This window comes from Apiospora kogelbergensis (assembly GCF_038363985.1).
Source record: "Apiospora kogelbergensis strain CBS 113332 chromosome Unknown utg000001l_segment0_segment0, whole genome shotgun sequence".
Taxonomy (NCBI): Eukaryota; Fungi; Ascomycota; class Sordariomycetes; order Amphisphaeriales; family Apiosporaceae; genus Apiospora; species Apiospora kogelbergensis.
The window spans coordinates 2,083,812-2,108,736 of record NW_027117418.1 but is presented as its reverse complement, the minus strand read 5'-3'; the positions used below and the strand labels follow the sequence as shown (position 1 = coordinate 2,108,736).

General features: G+C 55.0%; 10 protein-coding genes across 10 annotated transcripts; 6 read left to right on the top strand and 4 right to left on the bottom strand.

Moving 5' to 3' along the window:
• Window positions 1-2,280: 2,280 nt before the first annotated feature.
• On the top strand, window positions 2,281-4,536 carry PG998_000661 (forkhead box protein l2; the record flags this gene model as incomplete). The annotated part of the gene is made up of 1 exon (XM_066867479.1): window positions 2,281-4,536. One exon carries the CDS (start codon window positions 2,281-2,283, stop codon window positions 4,534-4,536), a length of 2,256 nt encoding a protein of 751 aa, XP_066735894.1.
• Window positions 4,537-5,774: 1,238 nt separating this feature from the next.
• PG998_000660 (autophagy-related protein) lies at window positions 5,775-6,552 on the bottom strand (the record flags this gene model as incomplete). Its single annotated transcript, XM_066867478.1, has 3 exons — window positions 5,775-5,968; window positions 6,039-6,377; window positions 6,474-6,552. The coding sequence occupies 3 exons, from the start codon at window positions 6,550-6,552 to the stop codon at window positions 5,775-5,777; spliced, it is 612 nt and encodes a 203-aa protein (XP_066735893.1).
• Window positions 6,553-7,093: 541 nt separating this feature from the next.
• PG998_000659 (peroxin-3) lies at window positions 7,094-8,964 on the top strand (the record flags this gene model as incomplete). Its single annotated transcript, XM_066867477.1, has 3 exons — window positions 7,094-7,251; window positions 7,342-7,721; window positions 7,802-8,964. 3 exons carry the CDS (start codon window positions 7,094-7,096, stop codon window positions 8,962-8,964), a joined length of 1,701 nt encoding a protein of 566 aa, XP_066735892.1.
• Window positions 8,965-9,650: 686 nt separating this feature from the next.
• On the bottom strand, window positions 9,651-10,426 carry PG998_000658 (uncharacterized protein; the record flags this gene model as incomplete). The annotated part of the gene is made up of 3 exons (XM_066867476.1): window positions 9,651-9,754; window positions 9,869-10,315; window positions 10,384-10,426. 3 exons carry the CDS (start codon window positions 10,424-10,426, stop codon window positions 9,651-9,653), a joined length of 594 nt encoding a protein of 197 aa, XP_066735891.1.
• A 1,242-nt stretch (window positions 10,427-11,668) lies between these two features.
• PG998_000657 (calcium/calmodulin-dependent protein kinase) lies at window positions 11,669-12,240 on the top strand (the record flags this gene model as incomplete). Its single annotated transcript, XM_066867475.1, has 2 exons — window positions 11,669-11,887; window positions 12,019-12,240. 2 exons carry the CDS (start codon window positions 11,669-11,671, stop codon window positions 12,238-12,240), a joined length of 441 nt encoding a protein of 146 aa, XP_066735890.1.
• A 15-nt stretch (window positions 12,241-12,255) lies between these two features.
• PG998_000656 (uncharacterized protein) lies at window positions 12,256-14,835 on the top strand (the record flags this gene model as incomplete). The annotated part of the gene is made up of 5 exons (XM_066867474.1): window positions 12,256-12,493; window positions 12,565-12,963; window positions 13,037-13,449; window positions 13,517-13,654; window positions 13,714-14,835. The coding sequence occupies 5 exons, from the start codon at window positions 12,256-12,258 to the stop codon at window positions 14,833-14,835; spliced, it is 2,310 nt and encodes a 769-aa protein (XP_066735889.1).
• Window positions 14,836-15,223: 388 nt separating this feature from the next.
• PG998_000655 (uncharacterized protein) lies at window positions 15,224-18,706 on the bottom strand (the record flags this gene model as incomplete). The annotated part of the gene is made up of 6 exons (XM_066867473.1): window positions 15,224-15,636; window positions 15,769-16,115; window positions 16,209-17,244; window positions 17,549-17,797; window positions 17,870-18,137; window positions 18,497-18,706. 6 exons carry the CDS (start codon window positions 18,704-18,706, stop codon window positions 15,224-15,226), a joined length of 2,523 nt encoding a protein of 840 aa, XP_066735888.1.
• Window positions 18,707-19,202: 496 nt separating this feature from the next.
• On the top strand, window positions 19,203-20,109 carry PG998_000654 (uncharacterized protein; the record flags this gene model as incomplete). Its single annotated transcript, XM_066867472.1, has 3 exons — window positions 19,203-19,263; window positions 19,316-19,759; window positions 19,814-20,109. 3 exons carry the CDS (start codon window positions 19,203-19,205, stop codon window positions 20,107-20,109), a joined length of 801 nt encoding a protein of 266 aa, XP_066735887.1.
• A 279-nt stretch (window positions 20,110-20,388) lies between these two features.
• On the bottom strand, window positions 20,389-22,230 carry PG998_000653 (amidase; the record flags this gene model as incomplete). The annotated part of the gene is made up of 4 exons (XM_066867471.1): window positions 20,389-21,467; window positions 21,525-21,672; window positions 21,722-22,148; window positions 22,202-22,230. 4 exons carry the CDS (start codon window positions 22,228-22,230, stop codon window positions 20,389-20,391), a joined length of 1,683 nt encoding a protein of 560 aa, XP_066735886.1.
• Window positions 22,231-23,183: 953 nt separating this feature from the next.
• On the top strand, window positions 23,184-24,335 carry PG998_000652 (uncharacterized protein; the record flags this gene model as incomplete). The annotated part of the gene is made up of 4 exons (XM_066867470.1): window positions 23,184-23,289; window positions 23,352-23,628; window positions 23,719-24,123; window positions 24,197-24,335. 4 exons carry the CDS (start codon window positions 23,184-23,186, stop codon window positions 24,333-24,335), a joined length of 927 nt encoding a protein of 308 aa, XP_066735885.1.
• Window positions 24,336-24,925: the final 590 nt, after the last annotated feature.

Genomic DNA, 24,925 nt, shown 5'->3' with positions numbered 1-24,925 from the left:
CTGGCACCACCTGTTATCGTGCGAACGCGAAAGAAAGAGGCCAAAAAACCAAAAGAACCGTCCAAACGGCCAAAGTCGAATCTGCCAAGATGGCACTACTAACTGGATAACCCGGTGAGCAGTGGCGATCCTATTGGCCAGACGCGAGCTGAACTATAAACAACGCGAAACGCGCCACGCGTCCAGCTTGGCCGCGATTTTCTAAGACCTGCCTCATCCGAGCTGCGGCCTCGTCCAATCGTTCAGCCGCTGCTCATTAATGTTAAACACCTTGGTCGTAAAAAGAGCGATTGACGCTGCAGCTTGATATCAGACCAGAACCAGACGATTTGAACTTCCCTCCGTCTGCAATAACGGATTCTTGTTCGCTCGGACGTTTTCAGCCATCCGTACATATATGTACAGACTTCATTCACAATGTGACCCCAGGAAAGCCACAGCAAACGCAGTCCTCCAAACCAGCTCAGCTGGCAACTGGCTGTGCTTTCTTCTGGAATATCCGTAGCCTCCCCCGTCTAACCACGAAATAAAGTGGGAATCCGGACCGTATTGCTAGACTATTGAGAAGAGAAAAAGGCTTTTTCGTGGGCTGTTTTCACAATTGATCCAAGAGGAGAAAAGAAAAGGCGAGACAAACAGGCAGGATAGAGACCCCGCCCGCCTTATCCACCATGGCCACTTTCACTTGTGTATGCAACTCTGAGACATAGCAGGCCGATCCGGAGAGAGCAAGGAGGAGAGAGAAAGAGGAGAAAGCCGTCGCATGTCGCCGTCGCTGCCTGCCTGCTGCTGCTTCTGCCGCACGCACTCTCTCTCTCGATCCCTGTGTGATATCAACGGCACCCCCTGCACCCTGGTCTGATGGGTATCAACCCCCGGTGACGCCGTCCAATCCTTTTACACAACGACCTCCAAGCCGTCCCACACCATCCCTTCTGCTCCCCCGGTGGATCGACCGCTGAGCTGGCTAGCGCGAGGCATCGTTGGGACCTGGCTGAATGCTGGATGCTGACCCCTGCTTCTGCCCACTCCATTCGTCTGCCCTCTCCGCCCCGTGCAGTTTGCAGGACGTCCTCGCGCAATTCTGCACCAGAAGGGCCATACGAAATTCACACAACTCACACACACCATCTTGCACCGCGCTAGGTCAGGACTAGGACTAGACGTGGGCTTGGCTTCGAAGGTTGCGACCAGTTGGGCGTTCCTGCGCTGCACCACACGTACACTACCGTTCCTATCAGCTTAGCCTCTCCCACTTCTGCCGAAACTTGGACTTTTGCGAGCTTGCGTTTTGCACTTGTGAGAGAGCAGAGTAGACGAGCAGCGACAGGCTAGACAGGACAGAACCTTGAAGCGAAGCGCTTCCTCCCACTCTCCCTTCCTCTCTGGCGCGCTTCCTTCAATTCAGCTGGCTTCTCGCGGCCTATACATTTCCATGTACCACCTCTCGGTCCCAAGATAGAAATTGTCTGGTGCCAATCTACCTGCTTTTGGTCTGGTCATTCCCACCCCACGAAAACGGAGAGCGTTGTACCATTCCATCTCTTCTCTTCTTTCCCCTCCTTCACTCCTAGACTCCCATATCATACGTCCGACCAACTGGAAGAGCATTATTCCCTTCTCTCCTCCACCCTATCCTGCATCCGTTCCCCATCTTCTTTTGCATATCCGCTCACCCGCTCTCGCCGTATGTATGTATGTGCATTACTGCTGTACCTTGTTGGATACTGCTACTGCCTGCTGCTGCTGCTGCTGCTGCTGCTGCTGCTGTTACTCCGGGGAACGAACTCGAGAACTCCTTCGACTGCCGTTTGGGAGCCCTTGACGAACAATCCGTTTGACCCATCCTCGTTCTCTCCGCACGCCGCATCTCGATGTAGAAAAGCTTTCTTTTCGCAAACCGCACTATTACAGCACTTCTGAGACTTTGATCGAGGCTCATCAACCCACACCTATCGCGCCACAGTCACCCTGGCTTCCCAGGCTCCACTGGTAATTAAATCTGCGAGCCCGATCCAAGGTGAGTAGATGGTCCACGCTTTTCACGCGAAATATCCCTCCGTCATGCAGCCTGTCGAGTGGGTTTCCCAAGTTCCATCGCACCTTCCGTGGACGGGAGAATACATTACCAGGGCATCCGCATCTTCACCTCCAGATGGACTAACTGACTAACCCTCGCTGTTATCAGTTATCTAAGCCATCACCACCAGATCACCATCGCATATCCATATCCAGCATCCTTTGACCAGCATACTCGCCCGCCTACGATCATCGGCCGCCATGGCCAATCCGACGCGCTTCGCCGCCAGCGCGGAACCGCTCCAAATTTACCAGGACGACTTCTACGACCAGTCAATACATGACTCTATCAGCCGCGCTCCCATGCCCATGATGGATCACCACCACAATCACCACCAGCAACACCCTGCACCACGCATGCCGTTGGGTAGCTCAAATACCAATGTGCTTTTCAACTCGCCTTCGAATGGAATGGGCAAGCAAAACTCGCCTTTCAAGGCTGCAGGACGCATGCACTCGCCTCTCACACCGCTTAAGTCGCAAGGACCGAATAGGATGGAGCCCGTCTCCTTATTACCGCCTTCTTCGAATGGGCAGATGACCGACTCGATGAAGAAGCATCCTGCCATGTCGAGGTTCAAGACAGCATCAACTCAAAGGCCGACGATGGACAACAACTACAACTACGGAAAGGAGAACGTTCACCCGGTCCTGTACCCGGCACCACCCGCCGCCCCGTTTCATCTCAACCTCGAGAACTACTACCAGAAGGCCCCGGGCAAGCGCGCATTGCTTGAGGCCGCCCCGATTAAGGAGGCAAGACCAGCGAAAAGGGTGTGCACGGACGAGCCGTCCTTACCGCCTCCTGATTCTTTCCCTCCTATTACGGACGATGGCCAGAAGCCCGGACACAGCTACGCCCAACTAATCGGCATGGCCATATTACGGGCCCCCAATCGGCGCCTGACCCTATCGCAGATCTACAAGTGGATCTCGGACAGCTACTCGTTCTACAATGCCAACGATGCCGGTTGGCAAAACAGCATCCGCCATAACCTGAGTCTCAACAAGGCCTTTATCAAGCAGGAGAGACCCAAGGACGATCCGGGAAAGGGGAACTACTGGTCGATTGAGCCCGGCATGGAGCACCTGTTCCTGAAGGAGAAGCCGAGCCGAAAGTCCCAGACCAGCATCGAGAACGTGCCCGTCATGTCCATCTCGACCAACCTGGAATCAGCCCGTCCGGATTTGGGCAACTTGCACTCGCCGAACGACCTGCCCACGTTGCCACCCCCAGTGCTACCAGCTCAGCCTCAGATGTCATTCCCGATGCCCGAGGCGGTGAGCAGACCAGTCACCGCCCCAGCCGAGGTCTCGTCGGACGCCACAATTCCCTTGTCGGACAGCCCCGAGGAACAAGTTAAAGGGGAGCAGGATGCCGAGGAGGACAACCTGTACTCGCCACTACCAGCTGCTATGCACTCTTCGCCGCCCATTCCCAGACAACGTCGTAGCAACACACCACCTTCCATGAATCGAGGTCGAGCTTCATCTGGCGCTCGCGGCCACCCCAAGCGGAAGCATGTGTCTGTGGGCTCCATGGATGACAGTGGTTACATCTCATCGCTAGAGTCATCAGCCATGCGTCCAAACCAAGGCTCAAGGAACCTTACCTCTGAAGCGGACCGTCCCCGGATCAAACGCGGGAGGGCTGAGGAGGAGATCGCACGTCTTCGAGCTTCCTCATATGACAGCCCCAGCAAGAGCCGTTCATACGGTTTCGTTCCCCCATCGTCATCCCCGCTTCGGCAAACTCATGAGTCGAACCAAATGCTTCCTCCCTTGACCCCAGCCGTCAAGATCAAGGCACCAACCAGACCCCCGCCTTCGGTATCTCCGAACACTAACCTGCGTCTTCACCGTGACAAGGTCAGCAGCATGCTGAACTCGCCTCTGCGACGCGTTAACAACTTGGCGGACGGTTTGGCATCTGGGAGCCCTGCGTTCCACGTTGACGATTCGTTCTTTAACTTCGGCGACTTTGTTCACGACGGAACAAGCTTCGATATCTTTCAGGATGGCAACCTCGATTCATTCTTCCCCGCAGCTATTGAGGCCGGGTCACCCATCAAGCGCTCGGTCAAGAGACTGCGCATGGACCGGTCTCATTCTACCAGCGCTCTGGGCGAGATCACCGGCAACGTGTCCAAGAACCTCACACCAGCCCCGCCGAAGTTCCATAACCAAGCCGCTCTGCCATATGAGACGCCAAGCAAGGTGTTCGAGGGAATGTCCTCACCAAGCAAGGTGTTCATGCAATCTCCCATTAAGAGCACTGGCGGATGGAACTCAATGGACGATTTCTGTTCGAGTCACTTCTTTGACGAGAATGACGAGAACTGCGCTGGACTTGATATTCTTCAAGGGTTCGAGAAGATTGGCAGCTCAAGCAACACCGCTGCCCCAAGCAGGGCCAACAAACCCGCGCTTGGCAGAGCTTTCACTACCACCTTCTAATCCTCTTTTCCAGAGCCCAACGCTCTTGCTCCATCCTTGGAGTTTGATGATTTATGAATGAACGACTACCACACATCTTGTCAGCTGCATTCGAGATGACATGGGCACTTCCCCATGCCGTATACGAGTGTCGGTGGCTAATATAGACTGGCGGCAAACAACCTCGCCTCACGGCATTCTTGTCTATTGTTTTTTACAAGTATAATGACGCTACGTGCCTGGGTACATATGATGCCTTGCATGCCAATTAAGTTTGGCTTCGAATTTTTGTTTTTTGATGTTGTTTCTTTTGCAAGCGAGTTTGGATGGAATTCACCGTCACCCCTGGACCCTACCTACTATAATCCTTTTGGGGTGGTATTGGTAATCATGTGAAGGGCATAAGGGAAGCAGAGGCGTATGTGCACTGTGGGATATCTATCGAAGTGAGAAAGGACAAGAGATGGATTTACGAGTATGGGAAACATGTCAGCCTGGTCCTTTTTTGATGGTTTTGGAGTCCCGTTTCAACGACATGTGAAGAAACGAGTATTTGGGGTGGTCTTTTTTTTTGGTATGGATCATTGTTAGCAAAGCGAGTCGGTTATGGTGTTGTTGGCGGATATCTCCTTTTGAGAATTCGCTCTGCTTTTCAACACGCTGATGTAGTTCAATACAAATGAACACTTGAGATGTTAACCTGACCATCTTTCCTTGGCTTGTGATACAAACATAGACATATCGCCAACAACGTTGCCTATTGTCTTCTTGTCTGCCCATCGTGCTGCTAGGTAATGAGCGTGATGGACAGGTAGGGAAGGGCTTCGGGGTCACTTCTCATCGAGGTCGCTTCGCTACCCTGCCTCCAAGACTTTGTCCTGCGCGTGTCGACATCACAATTTGTCTCACGCAATGTACGTAAATGAGATTAACATCAGGAGACTGGTCAGAGCTCGATATTGTCCCATATATCTTGGCAAGGGGTATCTGATATTCCGCCAGGACTCTCTTTGTGTAGAGAGAATAGCAAACAGTTCAAGTAGGTCTATTACCTAGGTTTGCCAAAAGCAGACCCATCCCATTCCTAACAAACGCCGAAACTCCCGATACGATACCCTTTGCGTAACCCTTACTCAAACAGTATGATGATACGATCTGCGCCGAAAGTAGGATAGTCAGTGAGTAGCGGCAGCAGCACCAGTAGTGAGAAAGCACTCCTTCTTCCCCATACACCATGACGAGGGAACCAGCCAAGACACCTAATATATGCCGATCCTAGTGGCCCAGCCGCTGCTGTCCTCCTTCTGGTTGACGACGATCTGGTAGGGAAACGGGTTCGCGTCTGTCGTGGTGATGGGCGGGATGTGGTCCTTGTGCTGGTTCACGATGTCGACGATCTTGAGGACGGTGCCGCGCAGGGTCGTCTCCATGGCGTTGCGGACCTTGGCTCTCTCTGTTGTCCGCGCAAAGCAAAGCAGTAAGTAAAGCAACACACACATATATATGGGGGGAGAGAAACGCACCAGTCTCCGTCTTGGGCTCGGCCACCGTCACCTTGACCGTCCACCGCTCCCAGCAGACCTCCTCGTCGCCCGAGGGCCGCATGTACCACGTCTTGCGCCGCTTCTTCTCGAGGAACTGGACCGAGATAGTGCCGCGACCACCTCCGCCACTGTTGTTGTTGCTGCTGTGGTGGTGGGAGTTGTTGATGACGACTTCGCGGTGCAGCTCGCTCGTGCGCTTCGCGATCATGGTGTCGAGCTCTGCGTCGTTGACATAGGGGACCGACAAGCCCAGGACCTCGCGCGTCTCGGGCACCAGGCTCGGGAAGAAGCGGTGGAAGAAGATGGTGTGGAGGATGCCTGTATGCGTTCAGATGTTGGCTGCCTGAGTAGTAGGGTCGGGGAGGACAGGGGACGTCTCGCGTGGGCAAGTTGCAAATACACTGCTCTACATACCTCCGACGACATCGCGCACCGACGTGGGGTCGACAAAGGCGTCGAGTATGAACTCCTGGGGGTTCTGTTGAGGGTCCATTGTCGCTTGGCCAAGGATGGAGAGAGTGTTCGTCTTACATAGAAGGCGCTCTTTCTGTCTCTGGATGCGCAGCTTACGTTGTGGATTTGGAGGGGTCGCAAAGCAGCTGAACTGGGGGACGGGCGACGGGCGACGGGGTTGCGTCGATGTGGAGTTGGGGCTGGAGCTGCAGCTGGAATCAGGAATCCTACCGTATCGGCGTCGTACCCCATGCCGAGGCACAAGACAAGGCCCTCTGAAGTACCGAGCCGGGGGACGCAAGCACCTAAACTTTTAGCTGCAGGGGGGCACGAGCTCATGTCTTTCTCTCCGTCACCGTGTGAAGGCTGGGGCTGTTTGATACTGCATGCAACGTCCGTCAAAGGTCGATGATGGCTTGCACGTGTATAGCTCCAACTCTGCTTCACCAGCGCTTCTGAAAACCCAATTATTCACGACGTTTCAAGTCTTTTGTCCCTTTCTCTCCCCCCTCTCTTTCTCTTTTCAAGCCGCCCGTATAATTTACTACCTAGCCTGGGAGTTACGGCCAACAGACAGCACAATGCTCTCTGCGACGAGACGGTGGCTTCGCCGCAATAGGACGCCTGTCGCAATCGGTGTCGGCGTCGTCGGCGCTGGTTATCTAGCCACACAATATGTACTGAACAAAATCAACGATGCGCGCGAGCGCATGAGTAGCGACCGTATCGCCAAAGAGAAGTACGTCTTCCTTTGGCTGCCCGTTTCTACAGCCAGCCAGCCTTGTCTCTCCGCAAGCCCCCTGAACTGACCAAACGATGTCGCGTATAGTCTTCGCCGGCGATTCGAACAGAACCAAGAGGATTGCACCTTCACCGTCCTCGCCCTCTTACCCACCGCCACCACCAACATCCTGGAGGCGATGAATACCGAGAAGATCACGTTGGAAATCCAGCAAATGAAAAGCGCGTCGAAGAGCGCGCGTAGCGGCGATTCCACTGCGACACCGCCGAGTATAGCCGATACCACTCTCACCGAGGAAGAGGGCAAGAGCGTCGCGAGCCTGCAGAGCGAGAGCGGAGTACATGCCAGCCAAATGACGCTTCCACCGGCACCCCAGACGGGCGACGGAGCGCAAGATGGTGGACAAACCCCTGCACCGAAGCCGCGGAGGACAAAGCGCCAACTGTGGGATGACTTGACCATAAGTTGTAAGTCAAACAAGCGCTGGAGGACAGGATAATGTCCAGATATCCAAACAACGGCTGACCACCCGGGTGCTTTATTGTAGCTATTACCCGCGCGTATACTCTAGTCTACACGCTCGCCCTCCTCACGATGCTCACCAGGGTTCAGCTCAACCTCCTGGGCCGCCGGAGCTATCTCTCGAGCGTCATCTCGCTCGCCACGGGGACCGCCCAGTCCACTATTAGCTTGGAGAACAACGACGATGACGACTCGCCCGAGCACCAGGTCTACGGGAGCGACTTCGACATCAACCGCAAGTACCTGACCTTCAGCTGGTGGCTGCTGAACAAGGGCTGGGAGGAGCTGGGCCGGCGTGTCGACGAGGCCGTGCGCGACGTTTTCGGCCACCTCAGCCCGCGGGACCTCCTGAGCTACGAAACGTTCACGCAGCTCACACTCGAGGTGCGCAAGAAGATCGAGGGAGGCGACCGGAAAGCGGGCGAGCATCGGGGTTCCAAGTGGCTATCGATAGTCTTGCCCCCTCGCGATCAGGAGGAACATGTTCTGAGGGAGTCCGGCGTACTTGGCGAGAGCGCGGCCGCAGAGACCCAGGGATCTGACGCGGCAATGGCCGGCTCCTCAGCCTCTCTGCGTCGGCTGCTGGACGAGACATCGGACCTGATCGAGTCGCCCGCCTTCTCGCACGTGCTGGGGTTGGTGCTGGACGCGGGCTTCGCAGTCCTGCACACACAGAAGCTGCTCCCGGGCGCCTTTGAGCTGCCTGCCCACCTCAGCCCGTCCATCCCCGAGCTCGAAGACCCGGAGCACTCGGCCAAGGTGGTGCTGCTGCCCAAGATCCTGTCGGTGCTGACGCGCCAGGCCCACGCCATCGGCCACGGCATGATGCCTAATGAGTATTTGCAGGCCATGGAGCAGGTGCCCGACCTCGAGGCTTTCGCTGCCGTCGTCTACTCGAGCAACTGGGAGAACGAGATTCAGAACGAAGGGGAAGAGCTGGCAGCGGCGAGCCAATCCCAGAAACAAGAACATAAATCAGCCCCCGGCGGCGGCTCTGCAGCTGCTCCTCTGCAGGAGGATAGTCAGATGACCGAGGGAGTAACGAGTGTGGGTGCTGGCGAGGAGAGTTTGGTTTTGGTTAACCCTGAGCCTGAGCCTGAGCCCTCGCAGATATCTTCTTTTGAGCGTGTATGGGAGAAGGCTCAACAGCAGCAGCCCGAGGAGGAAAAGAAGGAGGAGAAGGAATGAGTGCGGTCTGTCTGCGTGTCTAAACTTACACATCGGTTGCATTTCGCCTGCATTTGCGTTTGATAAGAATCTAGCTGGGCACGAGGGGATTGTATAAAGCATGGCAAGCTAGGCGGGGGGTTGATGATTGACGGGATATTATCATGACATTAATTCTTTCGAAGCATTATGCGGGAGTCACGAGAGGCCTTATATGGCAACGAGAAAGAAGGTGGTTGTTTGTATCAATACAATACAGGGGGCATGCCGTCAGAGACTCGGCGCGATAGAAAGACACCACTATAAATCTATCTTCTTTTCTTGGACACAACCACACGCAGCCCGGTTCATCATATAGCTGCAAATCCCGACAACTGCGAAGCCTGTCCAGCGTGGTCATTCCTCTGGACTTCTTCCTCTTTCTTCTATGGCTCTTATTCGGGGAAATAAGACCATGCCGGCCGGCCGCGTGCGATGGTTTGCCCGCCGCTCGGGACCTCTTGGGCTCCTTTTTCGCGGCCGATTTTTGCTGCGGGGCCGTATTGCACAACGGTATCGAGTCGACCACCTAGGCTGGCTCGTGATGATGCAGCATGGCTACGCAGAACAAGCGGCTGTCTATCCCGCCTACCGAGCCATGCCTGCATCCACTCGTTGGGTGTCTACTCGGGGTGGTTTCTTTGCCTCGCCCTTGCCTTTGCTGCTCATCACATCAACCCCCTGACGAATTTGTCCAACCCCATCTCGAACATCTCGTTTTTCACGCCTTCGCCGTTCTTGTGTTCCACAGGGGATAACGGGTTCTTGACAACTGCAGAAACCGGAAGCGTTAGCTCAACCAACCAACTCGCTTTACCGACATATAGAAAGAGAGAGAGAGAAGACTTGTCTCTTCCTCTTTCCCCTGCTCCCTCTCTCGACTTACCATACTCAACCCAGAGGTTGATATAGATCTGGTGCAGCACGTTCCGCATGCTCAAGGCCCCCGGCTCCGTCAGCATGGCGAAGCGCAGGCTCGACGGCGTCTCGTAGTAGTGCAGCTTGTACTGGGCGGTGCGGTAGCTGATGAAGGCGTCGTCGTCGCCGCCGAGCTTTCGCACCATATTGCGTAGGCTGAAGACGGTGCCGAAGATCAGCTTGGCGTCGTCCTTGGCCCGCGCCGCGGCGCTGCGGCTGTCGCGGTAGGCCCCGCCGCCGCCATTGTTACTGCCGACGGCTGAGGTGGTCGTGGACGCGGGCGGCGCCGATTGGCGGTGTAGGGCCGTCGCCGTCGGCGAGGGCGAGAGCTCGTGGTTGCTCGTGTGCGCGGGGACCGTCGATAGCGGCCGAGGCGGCGGCGGTGCTATCCAGAGTTTGGAGTAGATGCACTCGGCTGCGTGGCCGTGGTTAGCTCACGATGGCCGGAGGAGGGATGGGGGGAGGAGGGGGTAGTTTACTGACTGTGGCGATCGAAAATGTAGAAGGAAAAGACTTGGACCGGCATGGTTCAAGGAATTACAGGAATAGTCGTCGTAGTCGTCGTAGTCGTCGTTGCGGCCGGATGAAGAAGGGTGTCCCAGGTCCAGCTTAGGGGCGCATTCACATAGCTCGCGGTCAATCAAACGGACGTCGCACTTCGTTCGGTATGCAATATCTGTCGCAGGCTGTCGTTTCGTTGTTTGTTGGGCAATCCGTTCCAATTCCACGCGTTGGACCGTCGCTTCGTATGTACGTACAGTACAGTACAGCCTTTCAATCCGATGACTTGGCAACACGATGGATGGTCTAGCGTCGTTCGCTCAATTGAGTCCCTTCAGTCCCCCGGGTCTGGGCCCCGGCCCCCAAATTTGGATTTGCATGCCATCTTTGCCAGAGCCGCTTAGCCGGGATCAGCCACGCCTACAGGTCCTGCTACAGGTACCGCTACAGGTACTGCTACAGGTACCTGTAGCACTGGACACGCGGTAGGCGGGCCCGCGGGGTGGTGCATTTCTGCTTGTGCTTCTGTAGGACGTGACGAAACTGACTGACTGGCATCCAAGATTAAAAAAACAAAACAACTGCAACTGCCGAGCAAGAGGGCCCGGCTTCATCTCCCTCTGCCTCGCTCGACGACATGGACAATCTTCTTCAGTTCCATCATCCATCCTCGTCCGCCCACAACCGGGATGGACATGCTAGCACTAGCAAGATGGATGCACACACTGGCAGGGGTCAAGCTCTCCTTGTAAGCATCGTGATTCGCTACCGTGGGGAATTAGCTTGAGCGTTGGGCTGAACAATGTTTAACATCACACCCCTCAGGGAAAAAGAGAGGTGACTCTAAGGGTAGCATGTAGGCTGTAGGGGTACAGTACAATGTAATGTAGTACCATGCGGATTGATGGAGAGTCGGTCCATGGTGGATGCCCGTTTTCCCTTCTCGCATTGCACCCTTGGAGAGAGAAAGAGAGAGAGAGAGAGAGAGAGCTGCAAAAATATTGTTGCACTTTCGTAGATAATACCTTTCGGCTGCTCCCTCCTGCCTTTCCGCCTACAAGGCTTTCTCTCTCCCTCTTCTTCTACTCACTCCGCTTGCCCTTGCCTCACGACTTCTGTCTTTATTGTAGGTGGTACATAAATAAACCTATACATACGCCAGCGCCCGGGTGCCTTTGCAACAAGCTTTGGAATCATCCGACAACTCGAAGTTTGGCTGACTCGCCCTTGTTTTCGCTGAGAGGCGAGCGAAAACAGCTCCGCAGCCATGACGGAACCTGTCACGGCCACTGCCCCTCCAACTGCCCCCGAGCAGCTGGCGCCGCCGAACGAGCGCACACGCAGCGACACGACGAGCTCGCGAGACGCCGGCCATGCTGCCAACCCGGACATCAAGACGCTTCTAGCCTCCCCCGACAATATCCATCCATGCAGATGGTGCTTCCAACATCATCAAGGAGAGGCGGCCCTCGCTCATGGCGCACATGTAAGCCAACCTCCATGGCTCACCACCCCGCATCGCATCGCGTCGCATCTGCAATCCCTTACTTTGCTACGAGGATGCATACATGCATACACTCATGCACTGTACAAACAACACATGGCTGATATGTCGAGTTTGCTGTTGTCAGTTCTGCCCCGGCTGCTCAGCAATACCAGAGCCCGTTGCGACACCACAAGCGAACACCCTCTCAACATCGCGAGGTCAAGGTGGGTACCACTTCGCTAAGCTTCCCTTCGTGGAGATGCATGGCCGGGCTTGGGGAGCCAGGGGGTCGGAAGGCGGCCGCAGAAATGCCAAGAGAACACACAAGAAACAAGCAACCGGACTTTGACTAATGCCTACCATCTGCCATGCAGGAAACCCTCAATGCACGGTCCGAATACACTAGCGACGACACCGATGGCACCAAACTCCGAATAAACCAATACGTTATCCGGGAGGAGATCGGCAGGGGGCTCCTACGGTGCTGTCCATGTTGCGACAGACCAGTTCGGAGTCGAATTTGTACGAGCACAATCCCAATGAATAGCCACCCCCTGACCGAGCCGGTCCATCCCCGTCGCCTTTCAGGGGGCGTGGTTTGGCAGGGTCACACAAGAGTAGATCTTGGCAGTCTGCGTCCACAAAAGCTTACCATGTTACCATCTAGGCTATTAAAGAGTTCTCCAAATCCCGACTGCGGAAAAGGGCCCAGTCCAATATTCTAAGGCGGCCGCCTGCCGCGGGCAGACCGGGTCGCTTCCCGCCAGGGGGCCGCGGAGGACGCGGCCCCTGGCCGGCGCACATGAAGCAGCTCAGCCAGAACGACGCGGCCGAGGCCAAGGACGCCCTGTTCCTGATTCGGGAGGAGATCGCCATCATGAAGAAGCTGAACCACCCCAATCTGGTGCAGCTAATCGAGGTTTTGGACGATCCCGAGGAAGACTCGCTATGGATGGTGCTGGAGATGTGTAAGAAAGGGGTCGTCATGAAGGTCGGCCTGGACGATCATGCGGATCCTTACCCCGAAGAACAAGGTCGACATTGGTTCCGTGATTTGATCCTGGGTATTGAATACTGTAAGTGTCTTTGTGCTTCTTGCTTGCTTGGCAAAGACGATAGAGAACGTCGGGTTCTGACCAAGTATTGTAGTACATGCACAGGGAGTTATACATCGCGACATCAAGCCGGATAACCTGCTCCTTACGGAGGACGACGTTCTGAAGATTGTCGACTTCGGTGTTTCGGAGATTTTCGAGAAACCTGACACCATGATGACGGCCAAATCCGCCGGTTCGCCGGCCTTTCTGCCGCCCGAGCTTTGTGTGGCCAGGCACGGCGATGTTTCGGGCAAAGCGGCCGACATATGGGCCATGGGTGTGACGCTGTACTGTCTGAAATACGGCAAGCTCCCTTTCAAGCGCGATAGTGTTCTAGACATGTACGAGGCGATCCGCAACGATGAGCTAGAAGTCCCCGAGGACGAGAAACCGGAATTCCGCGACCTGATTACCCGGCTGCTCGACAAGGATGCGAGCACGAGGATATGCATGTCGGAGATCAGAGTGAGTCTGCACTCTGCTTTCTCTGGTTATGTTCTTCTACAACTGGCTTTGCTGACAACCCAATTAGGAACACCCGTGGGTTACTCTAAGCGGCACCGATCCTCTCCTATCTGAGGTGGAGAACTGTTCAGACATGGTCGATATGCCGAACGAACTTGAAGTCAACCATGCTTTCACGCCGAAGATGAGCAATATGCTTACGGTGGTAAGTGGCACATAGACAGATACGACCGCGGGAAAACACCTGGCTAACACAACTGGAAGATGATTGCGATCAACAAATTTAAGGGGCTTTTGTCCAGGAGCCACCCGGGCACACCCGGATCTAGGACGCCGCGGACGCCAAGGACATTACAGATACCCAATGCTCCCAGCGAACAACCTGCGAGGCCAGTGGTTACATGGAACCCGACATTTCAGTACGAAGAACCCAGATCCAAACAGCCAGAACGCACGGAACAGTCCACACCTCCCCCTGGCCGGCCGCGGCATAAATCCGTGGCCGAGGAGGCGGCCGATATTGTCGAGGCCCGCAAAGCCTGGAAGGCATCCAACGTCCACCCTAGCAGCCGTACTGCCACGAAAGGGGGCACAGATACACCACCCGGCGAAAAGGGCCACGCGCACACGCCTACGGACCACTCGCCGCGCCTGCTCGGCATCGGCCTGGGCGGCCGCGACGAGTTCAACCACGCGGAAACACCGGCCGACATCGTATCGGACTCGCCCACGGGCATTGACTTCAACTTATACGACCGCGCCTTCGAGGCCGAGATCGAGCGTATCCGCTCCGAGAACAAGGACCGCGATGCGGCTGCTGCTGGAGACGGCCGCCGCCCGCACAAGACGACGTACCTGACGCGGTTCGTGAACGAGAAGGAAAAGTACTTTGGGGACGACTGCATGATCCTCGAGACCGGGCGCAGTTTGCCGGGGCTGGCGTCCGCGGGGATGAGCAGGGCGAGCGCGGCGACGACCAAGGCGTTGGGACGGATGCATATTGGCGGGGGCAACGCTCGTCATGAAAGTGGTGCTCGGGGCGATGAGGCTGATACGCCTTCGCCGGAGGCGGCGGCGGCGGCAGTGGCGGCAGTGGCGGAGGCTGAGGAGGCGAAGAAGAACAAGGTTGGGGAGGAAGGGAAGGAAGAAGAAGGAGCAGCGGCGGCGGCGGCGGCAGAAACAACATCAAATCGAGGTGCTGGGGAGCAAGCCAGTGACGGCAGTAACAATACCGCCAACAAACCGGCAGAGAAAGCGCCACTGACACTTGCTGAGAGCTACGATAATGTCAAAGAATCCGTGCATAAGTTCGCCGACGTGGTGGCGAGCACGATGCAGGCCAAGACGGGAGGCGGCATAGGCGCTGCGGGCACTTCTAAGGAATAAGTGGAAAGTGGCGAGCATATATTAAGTATTATATCGACGACGAAGCCACCAGAGCGGGATACACATCACCGAAAACTTCTGCAGAAAGGGGTAACCTCTATGTATGGCTGGCTGGGGCACAAACAAAACCATGCAAACACGATAGTTGATACGGAATATAAAGTAACTTCGAAGGATCACTTTCATTCATTTATACTGGGGTATATGACAACCATCTGTCCCTATAAATATAGATATAACGTTTGTTTTGTGTTTGCACACGTCTGTTCTTTCTCACGTCTCATGTTGGATGGATGCTCTCCGCCGCCCCTTTAGTCGTTTGTGGTATCGGCCAAGTCTTGCTCGTGTGCACAACAGATTCTCATCGCCATCATTATCACCAACGTCATCATGTTCGACCAGTACTGGTCGTCGTCGCCATAACCGGCACCATTGTCCGCACATTGGGTATGGTGGTGGTGTTGCCGTCGGTGTTGGCGGTGGCGGCGGCAGTCCCACGATCAAAACCACCACGCTGTAGAATCTCGCGGTACTTCTCGAGGCTCTTACCGATGATGTTGATAAAGGGCCACTGGGTATTGCTCTTGAAGAAGTGAGCCCATATCTTGAGCACGGCGAGACTGAGGCGGCCCGGCTCGGTAGGCGGCACATCGCCAACATCGTCCAGAAGTCCTTGGTCCTCTCTCTCTCCCTCCTCGCCGCCGCCGCCGCAACCATTACCGTCGTCGCCATCAAAGTCGACGACGGCGTAGGCCTCTTCGACAATGCAGCGGACCCAGTGCAGGATGCGGTCTTCGCTGTCTGTAGCCTTTCATATCAGCAAAACATACTCTTCCTTCCCCTGCGATGGATGGATGATTCTTACCGGTCAAAGGCACATCCCCGCCCGACTCCTGCAGCGAGCGCAGCCACTTGCTCAGCAGCACGGCGCACTCGAGCCCCGCGAGCGAGTGGCGCACGCTCCAAAGAATGCCTGGCTGCGGGCGACGCGGTCGACCCCTAACCGCACGGGGACGCTGAGGGCGTGCGCGGCGTACAGCAGCGCCGATATGACGCCGTCGCCGCGCTCGAGACGCGGTGCCCGGCTGAGTGCGCGCGCGATGCGTGCCGGGTCGCGCGTCTCGAGCTGGCGGTACGGCCCCAGGTTCAGGTAGATGCGGACGTAGGCCAGTCCGAGCAGAGAGCTCGACGTGAAGGGGATCGGGCCGTTCTCGTTGTTGGGGTCGAGGCTCGACTCGGGGGCTTGCTGCCAGCCTGTGGTCCAGGAACGCAGTCCGCGCCTGGTGGAAAGTAGAAAGGTTAGGCATTTCATGATGAGTGAAAAAATACCGGAAAACGAAGGAAAACGTGTAGTGATATGCGGTACAACTCACTCTAGTTTGTTGACTTCTTCGGGAGGTAGTGAAGCTGACTGATCCATAATGGGCAGTGACAAATCCCGCACGATATGAATCCTCTGAAGAAGGCCATGCAGTAGCACATAGTTTCCCAAAGGCGTCGGTATAGGGTCTAGCGGCGCGGTTCCGTCGGCATATCTGAGCAACGACGAGAGAGCATCCTGAAAGTTGAGCTGCTCCTTGCGCGTCTCGCGGCGCGCCAGCTGCCACTGCGCCGGCGAGAGCGCCTTCCACTCCGTCGTGCAACAGGGCAGCCGGAGGTGGATCTCGTTGCTGCGCAGAACCGGGTACACGTTATAGGCCACGCTGTGGGTGTGCAGGAAGGTAAAAGAGATTAGCTTGGTGCGACGAATCGACTCGTGTTGCACCCAGGCCAGCCAGGCCGACTTGGGGTCCGCGATGCCGGCCGCTTCCGGTTCTTCGTCAAGTCCGATGTCGCGTAGCACCTGCACGAGTAGGCTTTGTAGAGAGAAGGCCTCTACCACGAACCCCTCGTGTCGCTCCCAGGTTGCGAAGCCCATCAAGATCACCAGGGCGCGGACCGTGTCGATGGGCCCCCAGGGTCCGCCGTCTCGGATGACACCGGGCATGTGCGAGTTGCAGTCGGCACCACCCACTGGGCAGTAGGTATGGATGTTCAAAAAGGTCTTAGTCTTTGGGCCGAAGCACGCGTTCTCTAAGAGCAGTCTTTCCATCAACACAGCTCTTGCGGCTCGGAATAGTCGTTCCGAAGTACGGCGTTCAAAGCAGTACTGCGAGCCCATGGTGGCAACGGCCAGTACAAGCTCTGGTGCAGTTTCGTGCATCACCCAAGTTGGCTGATGAATGAATGGCATGTGTAAGTGGAATCCTTGAAAGTACGAGGTTATGTATCTCGTGAGAGCATGGCGTGACGGGAGTACAAAGTCGGCATCTATGACATCTCGGAAGGACTCTAAGTGGGAAGCCAGGCAGTCACGTTGGTCCTCCGTCACTCTGAACGGCGTCGAGACCATCTCTACACCACGAGGTTCTTTGGACATAGAACAGCAAAGTCAGCGCAACTATTCCCATTTTGTTCATATAAACATGTGTGCAGCCGAGCCCTCGGCGGCGCTACTCCCCGTACACTATGACAGTGCGCCAGATATGTGACAAGCTTGCTCCTCCATGCAGCCAAGAAGCGTCATGTTGCAACTCGATAGCCATTCTGGACATGGATACCTTGGGAACGGTGTTATTAATTTCAAGCAAATTCCAAGCAGGGTCGGGTTTTTGTTCTCGGTACGTGAGGAGACACGCTCAAGGCTCTCGGCAAAGAAAAAGTTGGAACTCACTGTGTTCTGATTGGCCTTCCGAGAGCTTACTCTTTTCTGGAGCCGACGGGAGCCAATAGCTGAAGGGGGTGCCAGCTCGTCCGTTGGGGGCCGTCAGGTCCGACTCGGGCCTGGAATCCCTTAATTCGGGATCGAGCATTTCATTCTCCGTGTCCGGCTGAAAATACGGGCTCCATTCCGCCGGCAGCCCAACGCCGTCTAGAAAGTTTGCAAACTCTCTGAATTGATCAAACCCTGCCATGTCTTGGCCTGTGTTCATACCGCGACGAGTATCCATCAGTAAAGCTTTCACCGAGGTCGGGTATCACTTTCATTACGCACCGTTCTCAAAATACTCTTGCGGCAAAAGAGGCTGTTGGTAGGGCTGGCCGACCATGGCCTGGGGGTCGTCCAGCCTCGGATCGGTAGTCCGGTAGCCATTGGCGCCCAATGGCTGTTGTGACTGATGTGCCCACGGGTTCATACTCATGCCCGATAACGATGCTGCGGCTGCGGCAGCTGCCATATCATCGACTCCTGATGTTTGGTGGCCTTTGTCGGATGCATTGTCCGGTGGCCCGTCCGGCGTCTTCTCATGCAAGGCAATTCGCTGGTGGCGGGTTAATAAATCCCGTCGTGTAAATGCAGCTCCGCAGTGGCAAATAAACGGTTTTTCCTTGGTGTCTGCCGGTCGATCAGCACTCTGCAGCCTCGAATTGAGCCAATGTCATGTTGGTCCAGGGTAGCATCAGGGATAAGCAAATAGCCATTTGCGTAAATGCGCGCAGGTGATGTAGGTTTCTGCTGTTTTTACCCTGTGCGTTTTGTTACACAACACGCGCACCAAATGGCATAGCCTCGGTATATCCCATCTATTCCCACTGGGGAATGAAAGCAGGACCGGGCAGAGCGGGCAGGCGAGCGAGTTTTTGACGTGTCGTGTCATGGCATGGCATTGATTGACATGACTCTGGAATCTGGGGTAGTTTGACAAGTGGAAAATCCGGGGTAAAACTGACGAGTCCTCACATGGCGCTCCTTGTGCTCGGAACGCTTGAAGGTCCGGCCACAATGTGGACATGTGTGTGTTCCCCCTCCGGCGGCCGCTCCACGACGTCTGCGCCCGTTGCTGGTGGCGCCGCCGCCGGGTCGCTGGGTTGAAGTCGTCTGAGCCTCCATGTTGGAGGAGGAGAAGGATGGAGATGTTGGAGATGAGTTAGAATAGAAAGTGGAGGGAACATGGGGGGGACTTAAAGCTGTCTTGGGGCTTCCGGCTCGCTCTCGACGATCGTCGAGTGGGGTAGTGTCCGCTTCCACTCCCCAATATTTCCCAGATAGCCGACAGGCCTCAATGACTCGCGAACAACTGCTTCTCCACTTCTTCTTATCTGGCCTAAGTGGGCACTGGTCAATGGGAAGGGCACGCGGCCGGCAGATGACCGTCATTGCATGGAGATGCGTAACGTAAAAGGCCGTTTGTCTGATTGGGGTAACAATCCCGACATGGACCGAGTGGCTGGTTTGCTGCCGACATACATACCGCAAGTAGACAGGTAGATAACCACCGTTCAGTCGCCGCCTATACTCTCCTGTCGTATCGTCATCGTTCCGTATGAATCAGACCCGGGCACTGTATAGTGAACATCCCAAATAACCAACAACACAATAGCAACCCATGGCTGGAGCCGTATTCCGACTGCCCGGTGTTGCTTACATCACCGGAGCTGGTGGCACGGGTGAGCCTCCTTTTTGCAATGCGTTGGCCCTCGCGAAACTAATGCCCTCTAGGCATTGGCGCTGCTGTGGCGAAGGCGTTTGCTCGGTCCGGCTGTTCTCGCATCGCCATAACCGACATTAACAAAAAGTCGCTGGAGAGCACGCGGGATGCTATTCTCGAAATCAACCCCAGAGCCCAGATAACAAGTCGCGATGGGGATATATCCGACGAGGGTTTCGTGGATTCCTTGGTCGCAGGCATCTCCAAATCGTTCGCTCGCCTCGATTATGCGGTAAACTGTGCAGGTATTCTCGGGGAAAACCTTCGGTCCCACGAGACCAAGACCTCAGCCTTCGATTTGATTACGAAGGTCAACTATAAAGGCACCTGGCTCTCGTCCCGGGCAGCCCTATCACAGATGCTGCAGCAACAGCCCCTGTCCGAGCATCCCAGACAGAGAGGTGCTGTCGTTAACATCGCATCGCAACTAGGTGTTGTCGCGCGACCGAACGCAGGTAAGCATACCTGACGGTCTCGCGACATGGCTCGGATGACTGACGTCTTTGTAGCCGCCTACTGTGCCTCGAAGTCTGCCATCATCAACATGACTCGGTCTGATGCCATAGATTACTCCCAAGACGGGATCAGAGTGAACTGCGTTTGCCCCGGAGTGATAGAGACGCCGATGACGACAGGGTCGGAGGAGGTGACGGAGAGACTGAAGCCTGCCATCGACATCGCGCCGATGAGAAGAATGGGAACTCCTGAAGAGATTGCCGATGCGGTTCTCTTCCTATGTTCGCCTCAGGCCTCATTCATCCAAGGACACGCATTGGTTGTTGACGGGGGATACACGATCAATTAAGTAAAATAATCATCTCAATATGGACAGTAATCTCGCATATTAACTGTGCATGAAAAGTGAAAGGCAGTTGGGAGGTTGGTAGGGAATACCCATCGTGGCTTCTTAAAGAGAAAAAAGTATGTCATATGGGACTGGGACAGTAAGCTCCACTCGATTTGGGGTCTGCGTAGCTCTCTCATAGATCAACAGCAAGGCACGTTGATCACCAGGGCGATTGGTTTGCATACTCTAAAAATGAGAGATCTAAAAAAAGAATCCATCCCAATTCTTGATCGGCGTCTAGGCCGCCAACACACCCGCAACTTCCCTGGCAATGATATCGACTTCAAGTGGCCGCTTCCCATTGGCATTGCTATTCATATCGGCCCACTGCCTTCCCTCATTGGCCAATACCGTGGCTTGACTCGGACTCAGACTCGAGTCAGCATCCTTCCAGTCGAAGTTGCTCTCCCATGCTCGGCCAACTTTCAGCATCTTCTTCTCCTGCCACAAGCCGCCAACAATCTGCATGCCTACAGGAAGAAGCACACCGGCGTCTTCTTTGGCCGGCGCAAACCCGACGGGGATCGACATGGCTGGGTGACCTGTCACATTGAAGACGGCCGTATTGGACGTCAGCCCGATGCTAGGCTCGAAGCACGACCGGGGTGACTCCCGCGATCCATGTCTTGGGGCGACATAGGGTGTTGTGGGCATGACCAGGACATCGTACTGCTCGAAAGCTTTCTGGAAAGCATCCCGTATCCTTCTCGCCATATTGATGGACTTGCCATAAAGCCCAGGAAAGTTCTTGGCGAGATAAATGCCGTTTATCACTGTATTCTTTGTCGAGGGGAACAGTTTATCAAAGTTGTCGGCTGTCCATGGCAGTCGAGCCTGTTCAAACTCGGTGAGGGCAAGTCCTCTCCTCCCGTGTGCTTGGCCAAGAATGCCTGCAGCACCGGAAATGCGTTGTTGGATAGTCCAAATAAGTGGCCCCTCCAAGTGTTCCGGGACGGAAACCTCTTCGACGCTGGCGCCTAGGTGCTCGAGTTTTCTAGCTGCGCCGAGTACTGTCTCTTTCACCCGGGCCTGCACAACTGATTGGTCAAACCCTTCCGCGAGGAGACCAATCCTGAGTCCAGAGAGAGGCTGCTGGGCCGAGTCCATGGACTGGATGGACTCGAGGAATTGGAAGCTACCGTGTGCCGCAGAACCCAAAGAACGGTCGTCTATGTCATCGTAGCCTGCAATGGCGTCTAGACATGCTGCAGCTTCTAAGACGGTCCTTGCCAACGGGCCAGCGTGATCATCAACGGCATCCCCTGAGGTTACGCCAGTATATGGGACTAGCCCATGAGTTGGCTTGATACCGACACCTAGGTTTCTGGTTAGCCGTACGGCACACGACATCTAAGCTCTGAGTGAAAACCCACAACCGCATAAAGAAGACGGGACTCGTATCGAGCCACCTTGATCGGTGCCGATAGCGAGATCCATAAGCCCTCCTGCAACTAATGCAGCACCTCCCGACGTACTCCCGCCTGCCGAATAACCTTCCTTATAGGGGGTTCTCGATGGTGCCTTGTGCGCTAGTGAAGGAAGACGTGGAGTTGCAGAAGCTTTCGCACACTGCCGTGCCGTGAATATTCGCCCCGGCATCAAGAACGCGCGTCACAACAGTGGCATCTGTCGATGGGGTCCACGCGGGGAAAGCATCGCTGCCAAAGAACTGAGGCACGCCGGCCACCGCGATGCAATCTTTAAGGCAGACGGACTTTCCCGACAAGAGCTTGTTAGACTGATCGCCCTTGATGAGAAACTTATGTGCCCATGCATGGCCATAGACTTGCTCGAACTCGGCAGGAACGTGTAAGTTCTCCCGGGGATATTTCTTCAAGTCGGCTACAGGTTGATAATCCGGTAGCTCTAACAGTTGCTCAGCACAGTCATGTACGGCAGCCAGGAGCTGGTGATAATCGTCTGAATCTTTAGGGTCAACTTTTACACCAAGGTCTTTTAACAAGTCCTCGGCGTCGCCCTTTTTGACTGGGTTGGCTCTGAGAGCTGATTAGTTCAACGCCCCTGACGATTGCTTGAATCGCCGACTTACTCTCCCACTTCTTTGAAGAAAACTGACATGCCGACAACGCTTATAATGATGGTATCTTGGTCGCTGTTTGCTGAAGAAATTGAGGTTGAGTTCGAATGATCACGGGGTAATGTAAGCTACTTGCGAGCGGTACAGAGAAGTCAACAAACCGGGTTCCCTCGGCTCGGTCGAGCAGGAAGACACATCCGGGTAACCAAGATCAACAACAAGCAAGTAAGACGAATCAGATTGTTTCTTTCACCTATTCATCACCCCTTTCGGAACCTATACGCTACCAGTATACTAGCCAAGAAGCGGGCTGAGGCAAGGCCTGTCTTGGCCGTGGTTTCTCCAAAAGGTTGCCGCATCAGGGAGCTTGGAGATGATCATCTCGGACTCCAACGAGCAACTACTTACTATTGGACTACCTGCCTATTGCAAGCGGATACAAGCTGAATTGCCCCATTCGAACTACTATGTCTAGATCAGACTTAAGTCCTATGTATCGTCAGGTTATCCTAGTCCATTGCAATTGTCTTCGTTGCTTGATATTCAGTCTAGCAGGAAGCAGTGCGTTGGGGTTGCTAGGTAAGTCTCCAACAATCCACCACCAACCCCAATACCAACCCCTCCCCTATCAGCATCAAAGGAGATTTGGTCTCCAACTATCCACCTTCCCGCATAGTCACTATCTAATTGATGGTCTATTGAGGCCCATCCCGAGCCTCCATTGCCGAATAGGCCCTGGTATGTCTATCGTATGCCAAGATAAACTCAGATCCGTTATGTCATGTAATCGCGTTCCCCGCTACCACGCACCCCGCATGAGATATACTAAGACCGAGGCAGCTGCTTAGTATAGATGTACTAAGAGCATGGTGGCTCACTTTGCAGATATTCCGAGCTGTTGATCTGGTCGCCCATCATAAACTTGATTATACCGAGATAATTCTATCCTCTTGTACAGAGGCCGTATCCCAATTTCACTGCTTGAACCACCACAATGGGCAAGAAAAGAGTTTTGATCAGCTATGGTGTTGACGTGGATGCTGTGGCGGGATGGCTTGGCTCTTACGGAGGTGAAGAGTCGACAAGTGATATCAGCAGAGGTATGCAATACCTACATGTCTTCTTCGAGATGATCACCACAATCGCTCATGAGTCAAACCAGGTCTCTTCGCTGGCACTATTGGTGTCCAGCGCCTACTAAAAATGTTTGCCAAATATGACATGAAGACAACATGGTTCATTCCCGGGCACAGTTTGGAGACGTTTCCCGAGGACATGGCCGCAGTCCGGGACGCTGGGCATGAAATTGGCCTCCATGGGTACTCTCACGAGAATCCGTCGGATATGAGCATCGAGCAGCAGCGGGACGTGCTGGATAAGACGTACAAGATGCTCACCGAGTTCTCGGGCAAGCCGCCACGGGGCAGTGTTGCGCCTTGGTACGTATAGACAGGCGTGCCGTCGTCGCCTCGCCTTTCAATCTTGCCAATGTGAGATTAACTGACTTTGACCCGTGTGCGTATACATAGGTGGGAATGCAGTAAAGAAGGCGGGCAGCTCCTCCTCGACTACGGCATCGAATACGACCACAGCATGAGCCACCACGACTGCCAAGCGTACTTCCTGAGAACGGGTGACACGTGGACCAACATCGACTACCAGAAGAAGGCGGCCGACTGGATGAAGCCGCTCGTCAAGGGCCAGGAGACGGGGCTCGTCGAAATCCCCGCCAGCTGGTACATTGACGACCTGCCGCCCATGATGTTCATCAAGGGCGCCGCCAACAGCCACGGCTTCGTCAACCCGCGCGACATCGAGGACCTCTGGCGCGATCAGTTCGATTACTTCTACAGGGAGTACGACGAGTTTATCTTCCCCATCACGATACACCCGGACGTGTCGGGGCGACCGCAGGTTCTGCTGATGCATGAGAGGTGAGAACACACAGAAACACCAATCTGAAGCTCTTAAACTACTAGTACTAACATCCCATCTTTCCCCCAACAGGTTAATCGAGCATTTCAAGAAGCACGAGGGCGTGGAGTTCGTTACGATGGAGTATATATGTGATGACTTCAAGAGCAAGAACAAGCCAGCTGAAGGCGCGGTTATGCCAGCAAAGCCTGGCGCCGTGCTCAAGTCATAATCTACAGGGCATTGGGCATTCCATCATGGCCGAACACGTAGATACTAGTCAGGAAAAAGACTAAAAAAAGTGATACAGCACTAAAGACAGGACTTGGACAAGTGACCACGGAGGGAGTTGGACCCTCTTGCCTTTGAATATAATACGCATAAGAATACTACCGCTAGGCTGAACCGACCCGGTCAAGGGAGAAAGGGTCTATTTGGGTATATAATGACCGCTTCTGCGTCTTCAAGATGTATTCAGAGTCCAGGTGTGATTGGAGCATTGAACGATGGACCAGATAGACGCGTGTAAGGGTGTTGGAGTGTATCTAGCCTACCCCAACTCCAGCTCCCGGTTATCTACCACTCCAACCGTCGTCGTACCATGATATCCACTTGGGGTGTAATGGTGATGGGTGCATGGAGACTGCCGTGCTAAGCCAGATAACCTACCCCGGCGCCCGGTCCACTTGCCCCAGACTCTGCTAGCAGCGAGTGCTCCTCCTCGTGGGGACTCGACCCGGACCCTACAGCCTACCTATCTCTGCAGCGTATCGTGCGTCTTCGTAGGGCGCTTTTCAAGTTTCCCGTGTGGTATAGATAAGA